Below are 21,612 nucleotides of genomic sequence, written 5' to 3' on the forward strand. Positions count from 1 at the left end.
TGAGAATGTAAGCACGTTACAAACGTTATTGGAGAGAGTCATACATTCTCAGTCACCAGACGGCAGAGTTTGATAATTCGATTATAAAATAGTAATCAACAACTTGTGCTTTTAGTAGAAAGTTTGCTTTTTTTACCGGATCAAATTTTTTCAAATTACTTAATATTTCACACTTTTAAGTGTTTAGTAGATTCGGTTTTCAATCTTTCTAAATCAAAAATTTCTTGTTTGTAAGTGTTTTCTTAGTAAATTATTATCCTTTGCCTGTTGGTCATTTGGTATTTTTTTTCAATAAATAAATCATTAATTTGGAAAAACATCCATATGCTTGTTATCAAAAATTCATTCAATTGAATGATGTGATTCTTTCTAAAAATAATAAATTATTCGGTATATTTTTGGTTATTATACATTTCCTTATAAATATTTATACACAGTGAAGTGTAGTTTTGAATTAGGTATACCTACTGATTATTTGCTACAGTACCTATCTCTTCATTTTAAGAGGCAGATTTACTCAGAAAGCTACTAGTGCGAAACTTGAAAAAAATCTTCATGATTATGACTGTGGAAGAACAACAGATTCAGTCTGAAGCTCTTCTCCTCCCAAATTTAAATAGATAATAACATAATATGGTCTAATAGTGACAGAATATTGTTTACTTTTCACACTTGGTTAATTATTGTACTTGGTTGATTCTACCCTAATTGATGCGAGGCGAACGTCAAAACAAGCCTATATTTAATTGTACGGTAGCCTGTATTGTGAGTCTGCGTCCCAAATGTGGCAATCAATTCGAACAAGTAGAGTATATCTTATTATGAATGAAACAATAGAATAATAAAAATTATGTTGATCAGAATAGTGTATTGAAGATGGATTACAAACGAGGGAAATCTTTAAAATAAGCTAATATTTGGACATAGGTATTAAATGCTCAAAAGAAATAGGTAATGTCATTTCCTAAGCGCTATGTAAGATGATAATGGTTTAAATATATTGAACTTTTAAATAAAGAAATTTCACTCGTTGACTGCTATGCAAGAAAGACATTAATTCTGTTCTGGGAAACTCATATGAAGCTCATATTAGGTCTTGTTCATATAAATTCCGATTGGCGCCGTCTGCTAGACAAGGGAAATTCTCATTTTCCTCAGTGATTTATTTTTTTCTTGCTCAGTTCTTTTTCTTTTTCATCATCGCCGTTTCCTATCTTTTTCAGCTGGAAATTAAAAGCTACTGCAGTGAGTTGGAGACGTGAGCTCAAGAAACTGCGCCACATTACACAGCTTTATTGATATCAGTAATGGAACCAAGAACATAGTCGCAGCTACTGTATCGTTGAATTTATTTCTGAACCCTTATAGAAAAATTAGACTCTTGGAAACGATTTCTCGTTACTGGAAAATGTGAAACAGAAGTCCAGTACCATACAAAATTGCAGTAGTTTTTCCTTACTCCATCTTACACCCTTCTCCCACTCACCACCCCTTCTAAATCACTCGTTCTCTCTCTTACTCCCCCTTACATTTCAAACTTCTCGAGATTTTCCAACGTTTCCTGTTTCCAACCCTTACAAGTGGGCGAATGTTTCTTCTCTTTCTGACTCTTCAACAAAAAACTCTCATCATCAGCGTCGATCTCGCTCCTCTATCACTTGGATTTTCTTTTTCTCGCCTCCCATTTCATTCATCTTCCCCAATTCCCCATCCTCCACTTCTTTAACCGCATTTTACTACGTAACTGAAGCTTTTACTTTGTAGGGCGATGGCCTTTCTCACTACATTGTTCAATAAGGCTATTGCATGATACGAAATATACTGTGAAGTTAAGTTACTACTTACAGTTTCTTATACGATCATTTTACAATATTATGGTATTGTTGCATTCAAAAAAATAATCTTTCTTATTTAATCTAATTTTCATTATGTAATAGAAAATATTACACATGTACGGGATAGGAAATACACGATTGACGCATTATCACTTATGAACTAATGGACTGCGATTAACTTGCAATTTTACATGGATTATGAATTTGTCGAGGATGAATATAGGCTATTCTCATTGCTATTAACTAATTAAGTTCAATTGAATAATTTAAAACAAATTCATCCAATTTGTGATTCAAAGTTTACGCAACAATAAAAGCCCAACCAAACAGAACTTCCTACAAGTGACTCATAGCGTAATTGGTAACCCGCGCGATTGTTATTTACATCAACATTAGAAATCAAATTCGTGTGTGTGTGTGTGTGTGTGTGTGTGTGTGTGTGTGTGTGTGTATGAGTGTATGTGCATCTGTGTACACGATATCTCATTTCCCAATTAACGAAATGACTTGAAATTTGGAACTTAAGGTCCTTACACTATAAGGATCCGACACGAACAATTTCGATCAAATGCAATTCAAGATGGCGACTGAAATGGCGAAAATGTTGTCAAAAACAGGGTTGTTGTCAAAACACAGCGAAAATATTGTTCATTGATTCATTATTCAACATCGTTTCGTTCAAGCCATGTTCAAAATTCATTAGACATCAGCATTATGTTGTATTGAACTGCTTTATTCTACCAAATTATAAATGCATAATTCAATATATTATACAAATACATAATATAAAAACATAATTGGCTAAACACAATGCAATGATAATTCACAATCATTGAACCCTTAAAACCTCCCCTACATAAATAGGCATACAACTAAAATATCTTTGTTCTGAACAAAGCTCAGGCTAGAGCTACTAGAGGACTGTAATTTACTATTCATATAATCAAATACAAACAATCCAGTCATGCCAAAAAGAACAAAAACACCAACACCAAAAAACAACACAAAGAAAAAATGCAACAAGCACAACAACTATTGAGTTGGGAGTGGATATAATTGCATTATTACTAGGTCGAACACGGAAACAACAATTACACTTAAAGACACAAATACGAATAATAGAGCGAGCAGACAGTATCCAGAATTTCTGTCTGATCAAGGACAACAATAACGAAGGTCCAGCATGACAATTCTTCTTGTGATGATAATCAATCAACATCGATACGAAAGCGTCGGATTTTGGTAAGATCATCTGATGACAAGTCTCAAATTCCAGTCCAGCATGAGACAAACGACCGCCGATGCGAATCACACCTTTATCAATGAATGGAGACAGGCGACGTAGGCGCATAGAACAATCTTCTCCCTTCTCCAATTGCACAAATTCAGATGAAAAATGTATCTTCTGTACCACTTTACATAGATACCTCTCAGCAACATCGAAATCTGATTCTTCTGATTGGGGTAAGATTCGTAAGAATTTGAGAACAAGAATTACAATTCTCAAAAGACGACCATAATCCAAACAACAACCAATCAATGAATATATTGCATTGCTGTTACAATCAGGAGATTTTGTGACTGTCAACACTGACGGTTTTTTTGCCTCCGGTGGATCCACGATCTCTTCCATTTGAGTTCGGATGGGCCAATCGCATTCGTCCTCTGCTATCCATGATGGACCTGAGAGCCACAACGGAAAGTTCACAAGATCAACTGGTGATAAACCTCTAGACAAACAATCAGCGGGATTTTCAATTCCGGCAACATGCATCCACTCCTGTATACAAGAATCCTGTATTTTTGCGACGCGATTACCAACAAAAGTTTGCCATTTCGCGGATGGAGCATTAATCCAACACAAGGTGACTGTCGAATCAGAGAGTGCAACAATACAAGACACATGACAACGTTCACTAATAATAGTGACTACTGAATTCATGAGTTCTGCCAACAAGAGTGCCGCACACAACTCCAAACGAGGTATTGAAACAACTTTAGATGGTGCTACCTTGGACTTTGAACACAATAATACAACTCTTGGCTCCTCGCTCTCCTTCTGCGACTTCACATAGATAACTGCACCATAACCAGACAATGATGCGTCACAAAAACCAATCAAACTGATGTGAGAATTCTGAAACAAACCAATGTGACGTGGAACAGCAAATTTCAACAATAGAGGCAACTCTTTTTGACAATTCTCCCAAAGAGTGCATATAGACTCAGGCGGCTTCTCGTCCCAATCCACTCCTAATTTCCACAGTTTCTGGACAAGACATTTTAGAAATAATGTAAACGGTGACAAGAGACCAAGTGGATCATAGATACGAGCCATCACCGACAGAATAGAACGCTTAGTAGCGACGACCTCACCACACTTGACGGAAAACTGAAACAGATCAGTACTAGGTTGCCAATTCAATCCCAAGATAGCCAAGGAGTTGTCTGCTTCGAAATCCTTGTACGAAAACGATTTCTCTTCCTCCGAGAATTTCTCCAACATTGATGGTGAATTTGAAGTCCACTTTGTGAGCGAGAAACCTCCTCCCTCAAACAGCTGCTTGGACTGACGATACAGCTCCGCGGCCTCTGACTCGGTGGCGACAGATGTGACTAAGTCGTCCATGAACATGTCTCTTGGTTTTCTCGCCTTGGCTGCTGGAAAACGATTTCCATCCTCCTCCACAAGCTGGTGGACGGTGCGAAGCGCCAAATATGGAGAGCTTGAAACACCAAAAACAACACAATTGAGCTGATAAATTTCGATCGGATCCTCCGGCGAAAATCTCCACAATACACGCTGATAACGACGGCAGGAATCCTCCACTAATATCTGTCGATACATTTGTTTAATGTCGGCAGTTAGTGCGATTGGGAACAAACGAAAATTAACTAACAAAGCAAAAATGTCAGTCTGCAATTTGGGACCAGCATGAAGAACCTGGTTCAATGACAAACCCGATGATGTTCTGGAACCAGCATCAAATACAATTCGGATGGGCGTGGTAGTGCTGCTTGCTTTCATGATGGCGTGATGCGGTATGTAGTAACCACCTTGGTCTGTCTGATCTGCTACAAACGACATGTGACCCTGACGTAGGTAATCGATCAATATTTCATGATATGAAATACGAGTATTGATGTCAAGCTCTAGTCGTCTCTCCAAAGTCCACTTGAGTGTTATGTCGAGTGAGTAAACGTGTGTCAGTTCGGCTCCGTCTTCTAACAGATATTTCGTAGGGTTATACAGTTCAATTCACTTCAAATTATACATCTAGTTATTCAGTTTCTCGAGCTTAATTCAATAGTGAAATTATATTTTTGATTAACTCACACTCTTTTCATTTATCTTGAAAAAACATTCCTAATTCTTCAGTCTACCTTCTCGCCTGTAAAAGTGTAAATCCACCTAACGGTACACGATGGGTCGACCGAACAGAGGCACGCCGAGGAATGAGGTCAATGCTCCGAAGCCAGGGCCAGCTATTTCTGGATCACTGTCTGAAGAGACCCTCCGAATTATTCGACAGCAAATCGAGGAAACTGTGCATCATGCCGTATCTATGGCAGTGAAGTCCATTTTTGAGGAACTTCAGGCATTGAAGGAGGAGAACAAACAGCTGCACAATAGAATTCGTGAGCTAGAGGTGTCTTGTCACCTGAAGGTCGACGACCTCGAGCAATACGGGCGCCGACATTCAATATGTATTTTTGGGATCCCGGAGAGTGACAAAGAAGACACGGACCTGCTGGCGCTTGATGTCTTCAACAAGAAGCTGAACGTGCCCGTGACTCTGGCGGATGTCAACCGCCGCATCGCGTTGGAAGGGGTCAACCACCTCAACAAGGGCAAGCTAAACCCAAGGACCGACCCATCATAGTACGACTCTGCAGCTACCGGACCAGGAAGATGATCTTCGACGCTAAGAGGAAGCTGAAGGGTTCCGGCGTCACCATTCGCGAGGATCTGACTGCGGAGCGTCTCAAGATCCTCAACGCTGCGGCCGACCGTCATGGGCATAGGAATGTCTGGTCATCGGACGGGAGGATCAAGATCTCTATCGGCGAGGGAGGATCCAAGAGGGTCAACACAGTCGAGAGGATGACCGACCTTCAAAAAATAAAGGTAAATTAAATCATTTCAGGATTCGATGACTAAGGTGCCCTTCACTACAATAATAGGAAATTCGTATTAATACATTTCACAGTAGATATACCTTGGCATTTTTCATGAGCTGGCTTTCTGTTCTATAAATGAATCTTTCCACTGCTATTTATGATTGTATATGAGGCAATTATTTCAAACTAAGGAGATCCACATTTGTTAATACTGATTAATAATTTATCTTGATATTAATTCCCAAAACTACGTTCAATGCATCAACTACTATACTCCAGAGAGTACTTAGAGAATCATTATCTCTATTCTTACTAATAATTATTACATCTCTTACCAAAATTATTTCCATAATTAATAATTTTCGAAATGCTGAATTTCAAATAAATTGGATGATTAACATACATTATAGATATGGATGTAATCTATAGGTAAAGATAGTAATCTCCTATATAATGATATCTTCTACTGTTGCCACAGCTTGAACAATAGAAGCTAATGTGTGAAGAATTATTGATAGAGCAGAGGGGTGGGTAGTCTGTTCATATGCTTATATAGGGGCTGTGTTTCATTTAACGTTATCTTAGAATTTCATCACTTAACTATTACAGTTCTAAATTTACTACTTTTATCGTTATTGCAACTCCCAATAGTTAATTATACTTCTAATACTATATAATATTTTTCACACTTCACCGTTCAATACTATTTAAAACTCATCTAAAATAATCTAGCACTTTCTCCATCGTCTCCTCTACTTCTTATTTTTTCTTTCTCGTTTCTCTTCTTGATCTTATATTTATAATGATTACTTGAATATTGTTGTTTGCGATGATGATTATTATTCTTTTCTATTCTTCTTCTCCTTCCTCTTCGTCTTCTTCTTCTTCTTCTCTTCTTCTTCTTCTTCTTCTTCTTCTTCTTCTTCTTCTTCTTCTTCTTCTCCTTCTTCTTTTTCTTCTCTTTCTTTTTCTTTTCTTCTTTTTCTTCTCTCCTTGATTAATTCAAGATCACAATGCGATGTTCTATTTCTTATTCTATAGTTCAGTTTCATAAGTTCTTCGCAATTTGTGCACATTCCTTCTTTCTCTTCTTTTCTTCCCTATTATTATCATTATTTTCCCTGTGATTTTTCCACGTGCTATCCAGCATGTTCAAATGTTTATTTCTCTTTCTATATCTATTTATCTTTCTACCTTTTCTCTTTCTATCTGATTACCTTCTCTAATATCCATATATTATATTATAATATCCATATATTTATCCATATAATATTCGATTCTTTCCCACATTAAATCATACTATTCCTCTTCAATTTAATATCCATTATTATAATACCCTTCATTATAATATCCATATATTATCCATATAATATTCGATTCTTTCCCACATTAAATCATACTATTCCTCTTCAATTTTATGCGAATATTATTCATTATCAGTTGTATTATGAATCTTTCCTCTATTGATAACTTTCTTCAAAGATTTTTCGTTTTTCTGCTGGCCTCTTCTTCTCTTTTTCAGTTGTTACTGGATCCCATTTCGCTCTATCTCCACCATGAACACGATCTTCCACTACTGGATTTCATCTCTCTCTATCTCCACTTGGACTCGATTTTCCACCACTAGATTCCATCTCTCTCTGTCTCCACTTGGACTCGATCTTCCACTACTGGATTCCTTCTCGCTCTACCTCCACTTGGACCCGATTCTTCCACTACTGGATACCTACTCGCTCTATCTCCACTTGGACCAGATCTCCCACTACCAGTTCTTCCTCAATCTTCATCTTATTCACCATTAGGATTATTCATCACCGAAACTCCACACATCTACATCTTATTGTGTTTAGTGAATTTTTGAACTAGTGCTTTAAATAGTGAAGGGAGCCGAACTGTCAAGGCATACTGAATGCACTCGAATCAAGAGACTTTTTCATTAGACTTGACATAACACTCGACCTTCTCATTGTTAGTGATCCCAATGAGGTTGTTCAAGCAGGCCAAATCTCAGTCCCAGCCATTTCTAGACATGATTTGATCTACTGTGTACTTTCCCATAAGATACCCAAGCCAGAACAGAAAATTATCACTTATAGAGACTTCAAAAACTTTGATGAAGCCGCCTTCCTGACTGATGTGGCTCAGACTCCATGGCATCAAATTGAAGCTTTACCCTCAGTTGATGACATGGTCAAGACTTTCGAGAATTGGACTTTGACTTTGTATGACAAACATGCACCTTATGTGACAAGGAGGATTAATAGAAAACGACGAGTACTGTGGATGACTGAAGACATACTTAAGATGATGGGACGTAGAGACAAAGCACATAGAAAATTTAAAAAGACATTTGACTTGGACAGTTTGATAGAGTATAGGAGCCTTAGAAATAGGGTTAAACAGGAATTACGGAACTCAAAGATTAGGTATTTGAATTCGTTTATGACAAACAATAGACAAGACTCTAAATCACTTTGGCAGGGAATAAAAGAATTCGGGCTTGGCAAACAGAAATCGAATCCACAAATTGACTTACCATTGAATAATATGAATGACCATTTCGTTTCACACTCTAACCAACGCGACGAAGTTGTCATTGCTAATCATATAGATGATCTTGAAGAGCAGGTTACAAACTTAGATTTACCAATCACTGATCAATTTCATTTCCATCCAATCTCAGAAGAAGACACTTTCAGAGCAATTCAATGTATTCATAGTAATGCTACGGGTGTAGACAAAATTCCTATTAAATTTATCAAGAAGATGTTATTTGCTGTTTTACCAACCATTACATACATTTTCAACAAGTCACTTGAAGAAGGCATTTTCCCTGAAAACTGGAAGTTTGCTCTGGTTCGCCCTCTAAATAAAGTTCCATCACCCAATAAAGTTGAGGATTTTAGACCAATCAGTATTTTACCTGCATTGTCCAAAGTGCTAGAAAGACTCATTCTTGCTCAAGTTGTAAAATTTCTAGACAACAATAGTAAGCTTCATAACTTTCAATCAGGCTTTAGAAAATTCCATTCAACTGAGACAGCTCTGCTTCGTGTCACTGATGATATAAGGTTAGCTATGGACCAAAGAAAATGCACCATCCTTACCCTATTTGATTTTTCTAAAGCATTCGATACTGTTGATCATACAGTCCTTCTGAATAAGTTGGCTATTCTTGGTTTCAGTCACAACTCATTAGTTTGGTTTAAATCCTATCTATTAGGTAGGAAACAATGTGTATCTGTCGGTGACAAAAAGTCAACTTGGAATAACGTTATGCATGGAGTACCACAAGGTTCAATTTTAGGCCCTCTCCTCTTCACTTTGTATGCTAATGACCTTTCTTCCATTATCAAATTCTCCAGTTTCCATACTTATGCAGACGACCTTCAAATCTATTTAAGCTGTCCCATAACAAAAATTAATGAAACAGTTGGAATAATGAATCAGGATATCAATTCGATAGTGGAATGGACAAAGAAAAATTGCCTTAAGCTTAATCCCATCAAAACACAACCCATTATAATTGGATATTCTCATCTTATAAACAATATTGACCTTGAATCGATTCACAAAGTTAGTGTAGACGGTAATGACATTCCTTACTGTAGCTCAGTTAAAAATTTAGGCATTATTATGAATAATACTCTTGACTGGTCAGAACAAGTGAACAAAACTTGTAAAAAGGTATTCTCAGCTATGCATGCATTGAAGAAAATGCACGATATCCTCCCTAGAAACATTAAATTATTATTGGTTCAATCTCTCTTCTTCCCACATTCAAAGTATTGTAATTCTGTTCTTAAAATATATGCAAGTCACTCTGAATGATAAACTACAGCGTTGCCAAAATTATTGTCTACGTTTCGTCTACTCTCTCCAACGCCATGATCATATCACCCCAGCCCACATTGCTAGTTCAACATTGAAGCTTCCCGATCAGAGGCTTTTTCGAATAGTCAAGCTTGTTAGAGATATCTTGAAATACGGTAATCCGAACTATTTTAAAGATGATTTCAAATTTGTCTCTGAAGGTAGGAGGATAGATGCTTCACATACTAGAACCGGAGAAAGTACTTTGAGGATACCCAATCATCGAACTACTATTTTCACAAAATCCTTCTTAGTCAGTGCCTGTCGTGCATGGAATACACTTCCTGTTTCTATCAGGTCTATCGAGAGCCGAGCGAGCTTCAACCTGACTTTAAAAAAAACATATTTTGGAACAAATGACTGAAACTGTCCGGCCCTAGAACGATCACATGACAACCATCCCTCACCCATTCCACCAATATAAACCTTTAAACCATGTTATAGAACAAATTGTATATTTATATATATATTATATAAACTCATGTTATTTCAATTATCCACTGCATACTGCTGTATATTACTGAAATTTGATAACCCTGATCTACTTTCAGCCTACTTCATTTTATTAATCAATTATTTGATCTTATCTACCTATATAATTATTTTACTTTATCAATTTTCTGTTTTTTTCTCTTCAATATTCATATTGATTAAAACTTTTACAATATTTCCATTAATAAATAAATCCTTAGTTTAAATAACGAAATTAACGTTTTGGTAGAGAGTTAGTGGGGAGGATATTTTTAATATTCTTCCCAAAGAATGGACATTCATATGTCCAAAGCTCCGCCAATTTAAGTAGATGCATAACAATATGATTATTATCTAAAGTTATTATATTACAAATTGCTTTTTCATATAATATACAGTTCAATAGTTATTTTCTTAGTCTATATTATGTAAATTCATCTATAACTTTGCTGTATTGTAAGCTATTGTATACAAGTGTATAAGCCAGTATATATTGTAATCTACATAAATAAAGTACTCAATCAATCAATCAATCAATCAATCAATCAAAGTCAGCAGTCTGCGTTCGGCGACAGCATACGAATCTCCCAAGCTGCTGGGCGGCTCCGCAAATGACAAGGCAACAACAAAACGACCAGAATTCACACGATGTACAGACTTCCGAAAATTGACCTCACACTCCAACTCTTCCGGTTTTAGTTGACAACTTGGTGCAGGGCACGATTCCAACTCCCAAAAACGTTCCACAAAACTATCCAACGATGGACTACTAACGAATGGACTACAGATGGCTGTAAAACAATTCGACACATTCGTTGTTGAAGTGAGAATCGGTGCTCTCCCCATCAGAATGTGACCAAAGACACTATTAACAGTCATCAATTCGTGCGATTCACCTATACTAGGACTCCCACGTAGCAAGTGAGGAACTAACTCCGCACCAATGATGCCATCTATTCTACTAGGAAGGTAGAATTTGTCGATTTTCAAGATGATGAAGTTTGGATCTGTCGATTTCACAAGAAGGCAACTTGTTGATGATTTTATCTACCACTGTGGCATCCATCGAAAACTTGACGGTAGGATCCAACTTCGACTGAATCGACACACAAGTACGACCTCGAACTTCACTAGTACCACCACCGAATCCACGAACAACGATTTTCATGGGCTGGAATGGTAGTCTCAAACGCCGACACAATTTGGCTGTAACAAAATGACACTGACTCCCGGTGTCAATCAAGAAACGAACATCACAAAGCTGATCATTACAATCTCGAACATGTGCAGTGACGGTCGACAACACAACGGTTGAATTTTTTACATCGTTGGATGTAGAACAACAACTAATGGGTGATGTGCCACCTGCCTTGGAGTTCGACGAGGACGCAACACCTTCATTGGAACTTGATCTGGAAAAGTGCAATAAAGAATGATGAGATTCTCGACATTGAGCACACTGAGTTTTACTACGACAATCTCTACTCAAATGATCCACATCAAGACAACGAAAACAACAAAACTTTCCTTTAATCAAACAATAACAATCCCAAGGAGTCATTTTCAAGAAACTTGCACAATCTACTAACCGATGACCCGGTTTTGAGCACTTCAGACAATTGGGCCTTTTACTAGATGCATCGTTAGATGAATCATTAGATTGAACCACAAACACCTTTGATTTATTATCCTTTTTGTGCCTCATATTAAACGATTCAGTTTGTTTCTCATCAGAAGGAAGAGTCTTTATTCGCTTTTCAATGAACTTGACATAATCGGTATAAGTTGGCATAGCCTTGTCACGGACGGCCGATTCAAAATTTCTACAAGAACTTGGATCCAGCAATCTCAAGCCATGATAAAGGAATATCGAGTCTGACAAATCAGTGAGTCGCAATCTCTTCACTGCATTGATTGAACTGCAAAACCCATCCAAAATCGCAATACAACCTGCCTTTGATTCTGATTTTATTGGACGAAATTCAAAAATTTGTTTGAAATAGGCATCGACTTGCGCCCGTGGATCGTTATAGCGGGTCAATAATGCCTGCCAAATTATTTGATAATTGTTAGCCAATGGTGGCAAATGACGACAAATATTTGATGCTCGTCCAGTAAGTCTACTTACAAGATATTGGACCTTCTGCTGATCGTTCAAACTCTTGTTGTCATGTACCAATGCCTTAAATAGTTCATAAAACACCGACCATTGAGTCTGGTTCCCATCAAATTTCGGAAGGTCGATTTTAGGCAGTACCGACTCGGACACGACCGGCTGTGCACTAGCTGCTGAAGCTGCTGAAGATTGAGCAATAGCATCAGTCGCCTCTCTCTGTTTGAGAGTGTTAGCCGCTACTTCAATATACTGAAACAGATCTAGATGTGAGTCGTTGAATGCTACAACATAGTCTTTATTCAACTCAAGTTCCAACTCATTAACCACTAATTCTGTCTTTTCATAATCCGAAATGGTCTGAGACACCCGTGGATACAACACTAAAAATTGCTCAGCAACTTTTGGATCAGAGACATTTTTAGACAGTTCATAAATTCTTTGCAATCTGGCATACAATTGTTCCAGTTTAGCGCGATGAACCCTGATTTGTTTCTGTAATTTTTCCTCCATCTTGAACTCATACACAAAACAATTCAGCCCCGACAATACAAAACAACAGACAATAAAACAAGAATGAGTTCAAAACTAAATGGAAGGAAGAATCACGACTAGTAAGTTATCAAAGTTAAACTTTGATTATCAATTCACAAGATAAGTTACTGCAGAAGACAAAACTATATGATTAGATAATGTTCTTCCAACAACTCACAAACAAACGATAACTTGTTGAATTGAACAATCAAATTCATGCTGTGATTAACCTTCACTAACATGTATAACAAAATGGACAATACAAATTCCAACAAACAAATTCCCGAAAATGAGCACAATGAGCCTAGTTTCAGGAAAATTACAATTTTAACTGAAATAAATTAATTTCAGACAAATACCAATTGACAAGAAACCTTGCTCTAGAACAAGGCTACAACAAACTTAAGTTGAGCATAGATCAGACAATTCTCAACATGCCAACATTGGACAAATACAAAACTGCTTAAATCCAATGTGTGTGAATTAATCAATAAATTACAAATTTAAATTCATCACGGTTCGGAGGATCAAAAATGTTCTGAACAAAGCTCAGGCTAGAGCTACTAGAGGACTGTAATTTACTATTTATATAATCACAAGGGGTAAAATTTAATCTTCAATTTGAGCCAGGTTATCTGTACTGCTAAACTCTGCATTAAAGAACAATAAAAAAAAGAGCAAAAACTCACCAGATTTAATCCAATATTGTCTACTTGCCCTTCGAAGCCTTTATTAGGTGTTTTGGTCAGATTCAGGGAGGAAGAAATCTGGGAAAAAGACAGGTTTTCGCTTCCAGGCTGTTTTTTCGTGTTCAACTTGCAGGCTCTGTATTGTATTTTGAACAAAGCTCAAACTGGATTCTTTATAAATTCAAATCCAATTCAAATTAATTCAATTTAACACTATTTACGCTGTTATATTCATAATTCACACACACGACACTCAAACAATTATTTACAAGAAATTTCCAATCGAAATTACATGACAAAATACAAATTCGGTCTTGCAACAAGACAACGGGGACGAGACAAGACAAGCGAATGGACGAAACAAGAATGACTGGTGAAACAAAAACTGAAAACCAGGATGACCAGGCAAAACAGCTGGACGATCTGCGCTAGCGCAAACAAGCCTGCTATTGGCAGAACTGCAGTCAGGGATTTTGGCGCTACGATTCGAATGCTCTGGCCAGACCAATCTTTGAAAATACTAAAAAAGTTAGCTGCATCTGCACCAGAGTTGTCAGCAAATAGGTTTTCAATAAATTGCGGCAATTTGTTGTCGATATATTGAAAAGTACATCAAAATGTCATTAGCTTGTGGATATCATTGTTTTCAACGATCAAAATTTTGTTCCCCACTCAGTGTGGAGAACACTGAGAATGTTGCCAATAAAATGTTGTCCCTATGCAACTCCACGCTGGCTACGCTCTCTGGACAAAATACAAAATATTGACAATAATGGTTGCTCTACATTAATTGAGAACAGCAACTTGTTCTCTACAAAAAAATTCAGAACGTTTCTTTGAACAACTATTTCCAGACAACATTTTGTTGTTAACTGTGGTGTGAACACAGCTTTTACGAACTAAGTTGCAAAATATAACACGACTGGTATTGAAGGCAGGAATAATTACATAATACGTTAATAATTGAAATAATAATCATGGCTAGAACTATTCTTACCAGGATTTACTCGATGAAATAAGAAGCTTTCCATGAACTGTGGATTTTCACCATGTCTTATTTTACTCTTGTGCTTCTGCTTCTTACTTGGTAAAAGTAGTAATCTCACCTGAAAATGGATAGACTAATCCTCATTTGTATTTTACCATAAATGATAGCGAACATTCGTGAATGACTATGGATTAATTATGATTGAGTTGAGATTTTAAACAAAAATACAGGCCTAAATAATGATATACGGTAGGCCTACCTACTAGAAATAGACAAGTCAGTGAAATGGATCTCATATGATTCGAGGATCTTGTATTTATTCTATAGATAGACCTGAAGCTAGTTGAAAAACGATTTTATCTAAGAGACTTCAAAGATATTTTCAAAATAGTATCCTTACATTTTAAAAACAATCTCAAGTAATTTTTTAAAACCCGCTATTTTTTTCCATTCTATGAAAATTAGTAATAATTAGTATTAGAAAATTAGTAATTGTCATTATTAATTTTCAGTTCTCAAAAGCAAGAGTATAGAATAATTGAATTGAAAAATAAGCAATGAATAGGTCTACCGGTAACCGGTTTTTTTAGAAATATTTGGCTTTAATTTTCACTTCGAAATACACAATTTCATTTGTTGTAGGTACTTCATTCAATCTCCATTTATCAGTTAGTGGTTTTTGTTTGAGTAAACATCAATGAATTCCAATTTTGTACAGACAATACTCAACATAATACCCGAAATAGAAACGTCAAACATTCCAAAACATAGATATGTGGAACAAACTCCATTTCACTCTGGAATGAGACTTTATTATAATGAAATGCCTACAGCCATCAAAAATATAGAATCAGTAATTCAAAAATGCAGTCAAAAAATTTTGATAGAGAAAAGCCTGTGCCATACACAATCACATAATTTGAAAAACAAGAGAATATCATCTGTCCCAAATAACAGAATAACTAAATCTTCAAATAAAATTCTTTAGATTCATGAAATAAGCTCTTAATTTACAAATGTTCATCTATTTTAAGGTTGGAAAGATTCTATATCTGTGATTGGTAGAATCTAGTTTTAGTCAGTCTCAGTATGTCTAAGACCGGCCACTAACGGTAGGACATGCATGCTAAACATGAATGTGTGTACATGCATGTTTACCATGCACATACTGTTGTTCATCATGCATGTACATCAGCCAGAGGCTTCTAACATAAAATAAACAACCAATAACAATGAATAAAGCACCGGATAGTTAAAAATTAGAAAAATAATTAAACCTCAAATAGAGCATAAAATGAAAAATGAACAACTAAAATCGGAAATATATACAAAAACCTAAAGGAACTCAAAAAAAAAGAAGAAGTTTTGGGCAATAGTCTGTTTTTTTCTTTTCTGATCATTGTATTGTTTCTGCTAATATAATAAAAATAAAAAATGTTCCTCGAAGTTTTGCTGTGATCACAGCTGTGATGATGCAACATTGTATGACGTCATGTGTACCATGCATGGTATAGTGCAGGAGTCTCCAACCTTTTTTATCCAAGGGCCACATTGTTAATTCTTGGGAGGCTTAGAGGGCCAATAACAAGGATGTACGTGGAATTTGACTTGTGGGGACACACACGACGGGGGATTTGGGGGGTGTACAATTATTATATAATATGAGGGTTTCAAGTAATGTTTAAGTAGGAAGAAACAAACCAATTTATTTCATTTTAATAAAAAGTCCAATTTATTGAGTGTAAAAAGCTCATAAGAAAACTTGACAATGCATAAATTTATAAAAAGTTACCATGCTAAAAGAGAATACTCATTTTTAGTGAGAATTTGTTTTCCACTTGAATTGTCCGCCCATTTAGGATCAAACTTTGTGGTTCCGATCATTTCAATTGATTTCAAATGTTCATCTGACAAGGAAGTATTTGGATATTTAACAAACTTCATTTTTGAAAATGTCTGCTCACACTTGTAGGTATAGATCCAAAAAGAGAGAACATAGCTCGAGCATTGTTTATATATTTGTTAAGTCTTTTTCTGGGAGAGAACTGTAAAATGGAAGTAGGTTACCTTCTTTGTAGCGTTCAAACAGGGACATGTACAGTCCGTGCAGACCAGCATTTGCTAATATATCACAATGGTTGATCGCTGCTTGTTTACAACTAATTTTACACTAATTAAGAAATGTAGTGGCTAGTAAGAGAAGAGTACTGAACTCACAGTTGTTGTCAAAAATGTGTATAAATACATATTTTAAAAAATCTGTTGCAATAACTCTCAGCGGGCCGGACAAAATCCATTCGCGGGCCGGATGTGGCCCGCGAGCCGTAGGTTGGAGAGCCCTGGTTTAGTGGTTACCGTTCAATCTAGAATAACCATTGTATTTATGTAGTTATATCAATGCTATAGTAATTATGATGTACTGTGAGAATAAATAGTGTGAATTGGTGACTCACTTGGGTGTGCGTGGAGCCGCCGCGGTCCTTGGTGGGAATGTGGCGCGCCTGCAGCAGGTGCAAGGTCATCTTGCGCATGGGTGCGTCATAGGCAAAGGCCACCTCGATGGCACCGCAGCGGGCCGCAGACTCCGGCCCCACGCCCAGATCGGCCACGTCGAACATCGGCTCCTGGCCCACCACCACTATGCACTGCCAAACAATACAATAGCCTACATTCCATTCATTGTCACAATAACACTCCTGACGCAGCGCTCTCACTAAATTATATTACAGTGTCCCACGAAAGGTGTAGCAGCCGAAGAACATAGAAATTCTCAACCAATAATGTCCAGTGAAATATTCTTATATTTATACCTTATACCTTATACCTTTGAGATATATATAGATTCTTCAATATTCTTGTAAAACACCATAGAAACTATCAGTCAAATTATAATTCTAAGGATATGGTTGAGGGTAGAAAGAAATTTCTAATAAGAAGCTTCAAATGTGTTCCTTTGTTTGAAATTTTTGAACTTTTTATGAGCGCTCAAAGTTGAAAAAAGCATATTCGTCGAACTCAAAGTCTAATTTCAAACAGATTGTAAGATCATAAAAAGTTAATGAACGTCAGAGGAAGAAGTCATATGTATCTTATTGGAAATTTCCTCCTCTTTCCAACCATATCCGTAGAATTTGACTCATAGTTTTCTAGTTATCGACCTTTTCCAAAATCGATGGTCCTCGTCCGTTCTACCTTTCGTGGGACACTGTATGATTATATCCAGTGACATCAGCTTGCTAGAGCTTGCTTTGTAACATTCAATATATTATTTTATGTGGATTAGTTATTCTAATAGAAAAGGCTTTATTAAGCTAGCCTTTGGAGGAAATCTTGGTGTGAAAAAGTATATTCAATGGCCTATATTAAACAATATATCACTAAAATAGACGTAGGCGTATAATATCTAAACCTTTATGACAAACTGGCTGAGGTCATTGAATTGGATGCACTATATAGTAAATTTTTCTCTTTTTTCCGTTTTCCAATATTATATTAATTATGCTTAGATCAGTAATGGGCTAGGTTTGTATCACAGTATGACACCAGGCACGGACAGTGAGCGACTAATAATGTAAATGTGCAATGTAAACCTAAGGCTAAATCTTAGGTTTTACATTATATCCTAATACATTCAGGATACTAGCTGGAACACCAGGAAAGAAGAAGAACGCTGCCATATACTCCCACAATCTTGGTGTCTCAGTTGAGGTCGAGAAGACGTCTTCCGCTTCTCTGATTGGCTCTCGTGGCATTCAAGCTTCATATCAAGAAGGGTGAATAAATAAAGCAGAGTAGTTCTGCTGTTTGATGTTTGAGCTTCCATTCTACTATAATAGCTTGATAATGTTGTGACAACAAAGCTACTATTATAAATAGTAGTACTAGTACTATTTACTATACAATATATACAGTTTATATTGTCCAGTCTATTATTTTTTTTGTAATTTATGAGGAATACACAAATAAAATGAAAATAATTACATACAAGTACCACCGTATATTGTTTGAGTAATTGATAATGCTTTAATAAAATGAGTGATGAAATGAATGATTACATCGTTGTTGGTGGTGGAGGGTGGCACAAGAGGCGTTGCCTCCTCATCATTGTCGTCCTCGATGCTGGACTGCGGCTGCGGCTGCGGTGAGTAAGCGGAGGCTACAAAGGGGCGACGCACCCCGCCACTGCCACCCACATCGGCCACTGCCGCCACTGGTGGCACTCCTACCGCTGTTATTTCGCGGTGACGGATCTGAGCACAATAAAAATTTCACACTCAACACTAAAACTTCTTGAATAATTGAAAAAAATAAGGCTCGGTCGCACAAGAGCCGGTTGAATCTTAATCTTTTCGTCTGCAAATCAAGATTTTGATGGTTTGAGATAGTTTTGAATTTTCTATTCGAGGCCCATTATTCATCTTGTTTGAGATATCGCGTACCTGAAGAGATCTTTGTCTTGAAAATCAATTATAGGCTATCTCAGTCCGGGCAGTGTAAACCTACTTAATGGCATTTTCCAGGATTAAGGATCTTGTAGGGGAAGGTGGTGTTTTGAGCATTCATTTTGTGAATGTTTTATTTTTTATAATGTCGGGAGTGGCCATTCCGAGACCGGTGGTGAAGACCATCAGTGGCCCGAGATCTATAAGGCAAAATTTGCAGCTGAAAGGAATTGATTTAGCTTTATCCTGTACATGTATAAACCAATTCTTTTCTTTATAATTATTATTATAAATGACTTGACTAGTGCTACATTTATTGTATTAAAGGCTGAATGAAAAATTGTTATGAATGAATAAGAAGGAAGTGTATTGTTGGGATGCGACTTACTTGACTGCCGCGTCCGGCCGCTGCTTCGTCTTCGGCGCTGGTTGTGCTGCAACTGCTGCTGGCACTGCTGCTCATCCCCACCCCAACCCCAACACCTACTCCTACCCCTACCTTCCCCTTCTCCGCCAACGACATCAGGTCAGCGCCTTCTTTCAATGGCCTACCACCTGCGCTGATCACATCTGCAAAAATTGTACTAATTAATTATTATCATCTGAAACATCTAACAAATAATAAATCAGGCATATCGTTCATTAACCACCTAGCAGAAACCAAGTGACTAATTTCAGTTAGACACCTTAATCATCGGTCACAGCTGACTAATAACAGTCGTAGGCCTACTGCAATCCTGCTGGCACTGCTGCTCATCCTGGGGGGTGATAGCATAGCAGCCCTGCAACTGTTGCATTCTCCTGTACAATGAATTTTGCCACGTTCTGATTTTCTGCACCATTTCAAATATTTATATTCAATATAATAATTCCAAGATGCCATTCTTAACCAGAGTATGATAATATATTCTTGAAATATACCTTAAGTTTGAAAAGGGACTAAATGTTTATAAGTGGAATAATCTTTGATAAGTTGCTACTTCTCATGGTATCTTCGGCAATTTGCTTCCTCCACTTCTTTTGATAATGTAGCCAATGCTATTTTTTCTCAGTGAAGAAATTATTCATAAAATTTTGTAAAAGGCATCACTATGATACTTCAAAATAATCGTGAGACCACCGTTTTCCAACTGATGTTTTGTACTATTATTATTCCATTAACTGTTCGTATGCACCTATTGGGATTCAAGCTACTAGAATGCAGATTCTAAGAGAAAACTGTAACGACTTAACTGAATGAAATTAGTGGTTATGATATCAGCTTATATTTTGTAAGGTAATATTGTATAGCCTACAATTAATTTGTATGACAGTCGAGAATCTCGAACAAACTGAATGATTCTCTCATTCTATCAAGTTTATTATTTCATCATACCATAATATAAAAAATGTAATTCATTTATATATATTTATTGGACGTACCAGTTTGTAAAAGAGGTGAGAAGTTTTTGTGCGAAAATGAAGGCCCAGCCTCTACATGCTGGTGATGGCCGTCAAAGAACTGGACTCCAACTCTTGCATTGGCATGAGCCAATAACTGAGGTGCGCCTGCGCTCTGCTGTGATTGCTGGCTGGCCGAGCGCTGCAATCTTCTAAGCACGTCCTCTTCGCTATCCGAGCTCGTCTCTTGCTCCTCATAGCAGTAGGCTCTATCTGCAAGCAGCACCAATCACCAATGCAAACAGACAACTACCAAATGCAGAATATTAACTGAAAGCTTCCAACAAGTACAAATTCGTTCACAATAGTAAAATTTAAGTCCCAAAGAGTTTCGGATGGACACGTTAAGTCGTCGGTCCCGGCTACCTGAAAAGTAGTCGTTAGGTCATGTAAGAGGCCAGGTCACACGATATCACATCGCTCAGAGCCATCAATCAATAAGAGAGAAGATTGATATGTTGCCCTCACTTATGAAAGAAGTACAGTAAATTAATCGATTTGTTAATGAGGAAAAGAAAAAAAAATATTCTGCAATCTACGCACTCCGATCTCAAGTGAAGATTGGTAGGCACTTTATATATATAGGTACATTGGTAGAAATGTTGTCTAACTTATAAATAGAATTACCATATGTAATTATGATTATTAGAAACCCTGTCAATGGTGAGAATTTTGGTATAATAACACTTTTTCTCTTAAAACTTGTTGATTAAACAATCACAGTAACAGAATCAGTGAAGAGTGTTATAAACTTTCATTTTGACCAAAATAAATGTGGAATGGTTAGAAGAGCCTTGAAAAATTGTCACACAGCTTCACAAACGATAAAAATAAACGAAAAACGTAAAAGCATTTGTGATTATATTCGGTACGGTAGGACTACCCTACGAAATCAGCTACGAGAATATGGACGACAAAATAATACTTCCTCATTCCCATTACCAAGCGCTACTCACTAAGTAAATTTGTAAACACTATCATGCAATTCTCTCAAAAGGAATTTTTACTGATGTTAACAATTATATGCTTACAAAAATAAACCATTCATTCATTTTAAAATAGAGGATTTCAGATCAATACCGCACGTGAAGAGAAGAAGATGTAT

General features: G+C 36.8%; 1 protein-coding gene across 1 annotated transcript in view; it reads right to left on the bottom strand.

Moving 5' to 3' along the window:
* Nucleotides 1-20,715, bottom strand: part of LOC111052220 (synaptotagmin-16) — a 30,603-nt gene extending 9,888 nt beyond the window's left edge. The window contains exons 1-5 of the mRNA XM_039427538.1: nucleotides 20,490-20,715; nucleotides 19,456-19,637; nucleotides 18,681-18,875; nucleotides 17,079-17,270; nucleotides 14,635-14,743 (exon numbers count right to left, since the gene is read on the bottom strand). Of these exons, the coding sequence (XP_039283472.1) occupies nucleotides 14,635-14,743; nucleotides 17,079-17,270; nucleotides 18,681-18,875; nucleotides 19,456-19,590 (631 nt within the window). The 5' untranslated portion in view covers nucleotides 19,591-19,637; nucleotides 20,490-20,715. The remainder of the gene's footprint in view (nucleotides 1-14,634; nucleotides 14,744-17,078; nucleotides 17,271-18,680; nucleotides 18,876-19,455; nucleotides 19,638-20,489) is intronic.
* Nucleotides 20,716-21,612: the final 897 nt, after the last annotated feature.

This window comes from Nilaparvata lugens, chromosome 4 (genome assembly GCF_014356525.2).
Source record: "Nilaparvata lugens isolate BPH chromosome 4, ASM1435652v1, whole genome shotgun sequence".
In the NCBI taxonomy this organism is placed as follows: Eukaryota; Metazoa; Arthropoda; class Insecta; order Hemiptera; family Delphacidae; genus Nilaparvata; species Nilaparvata lugens.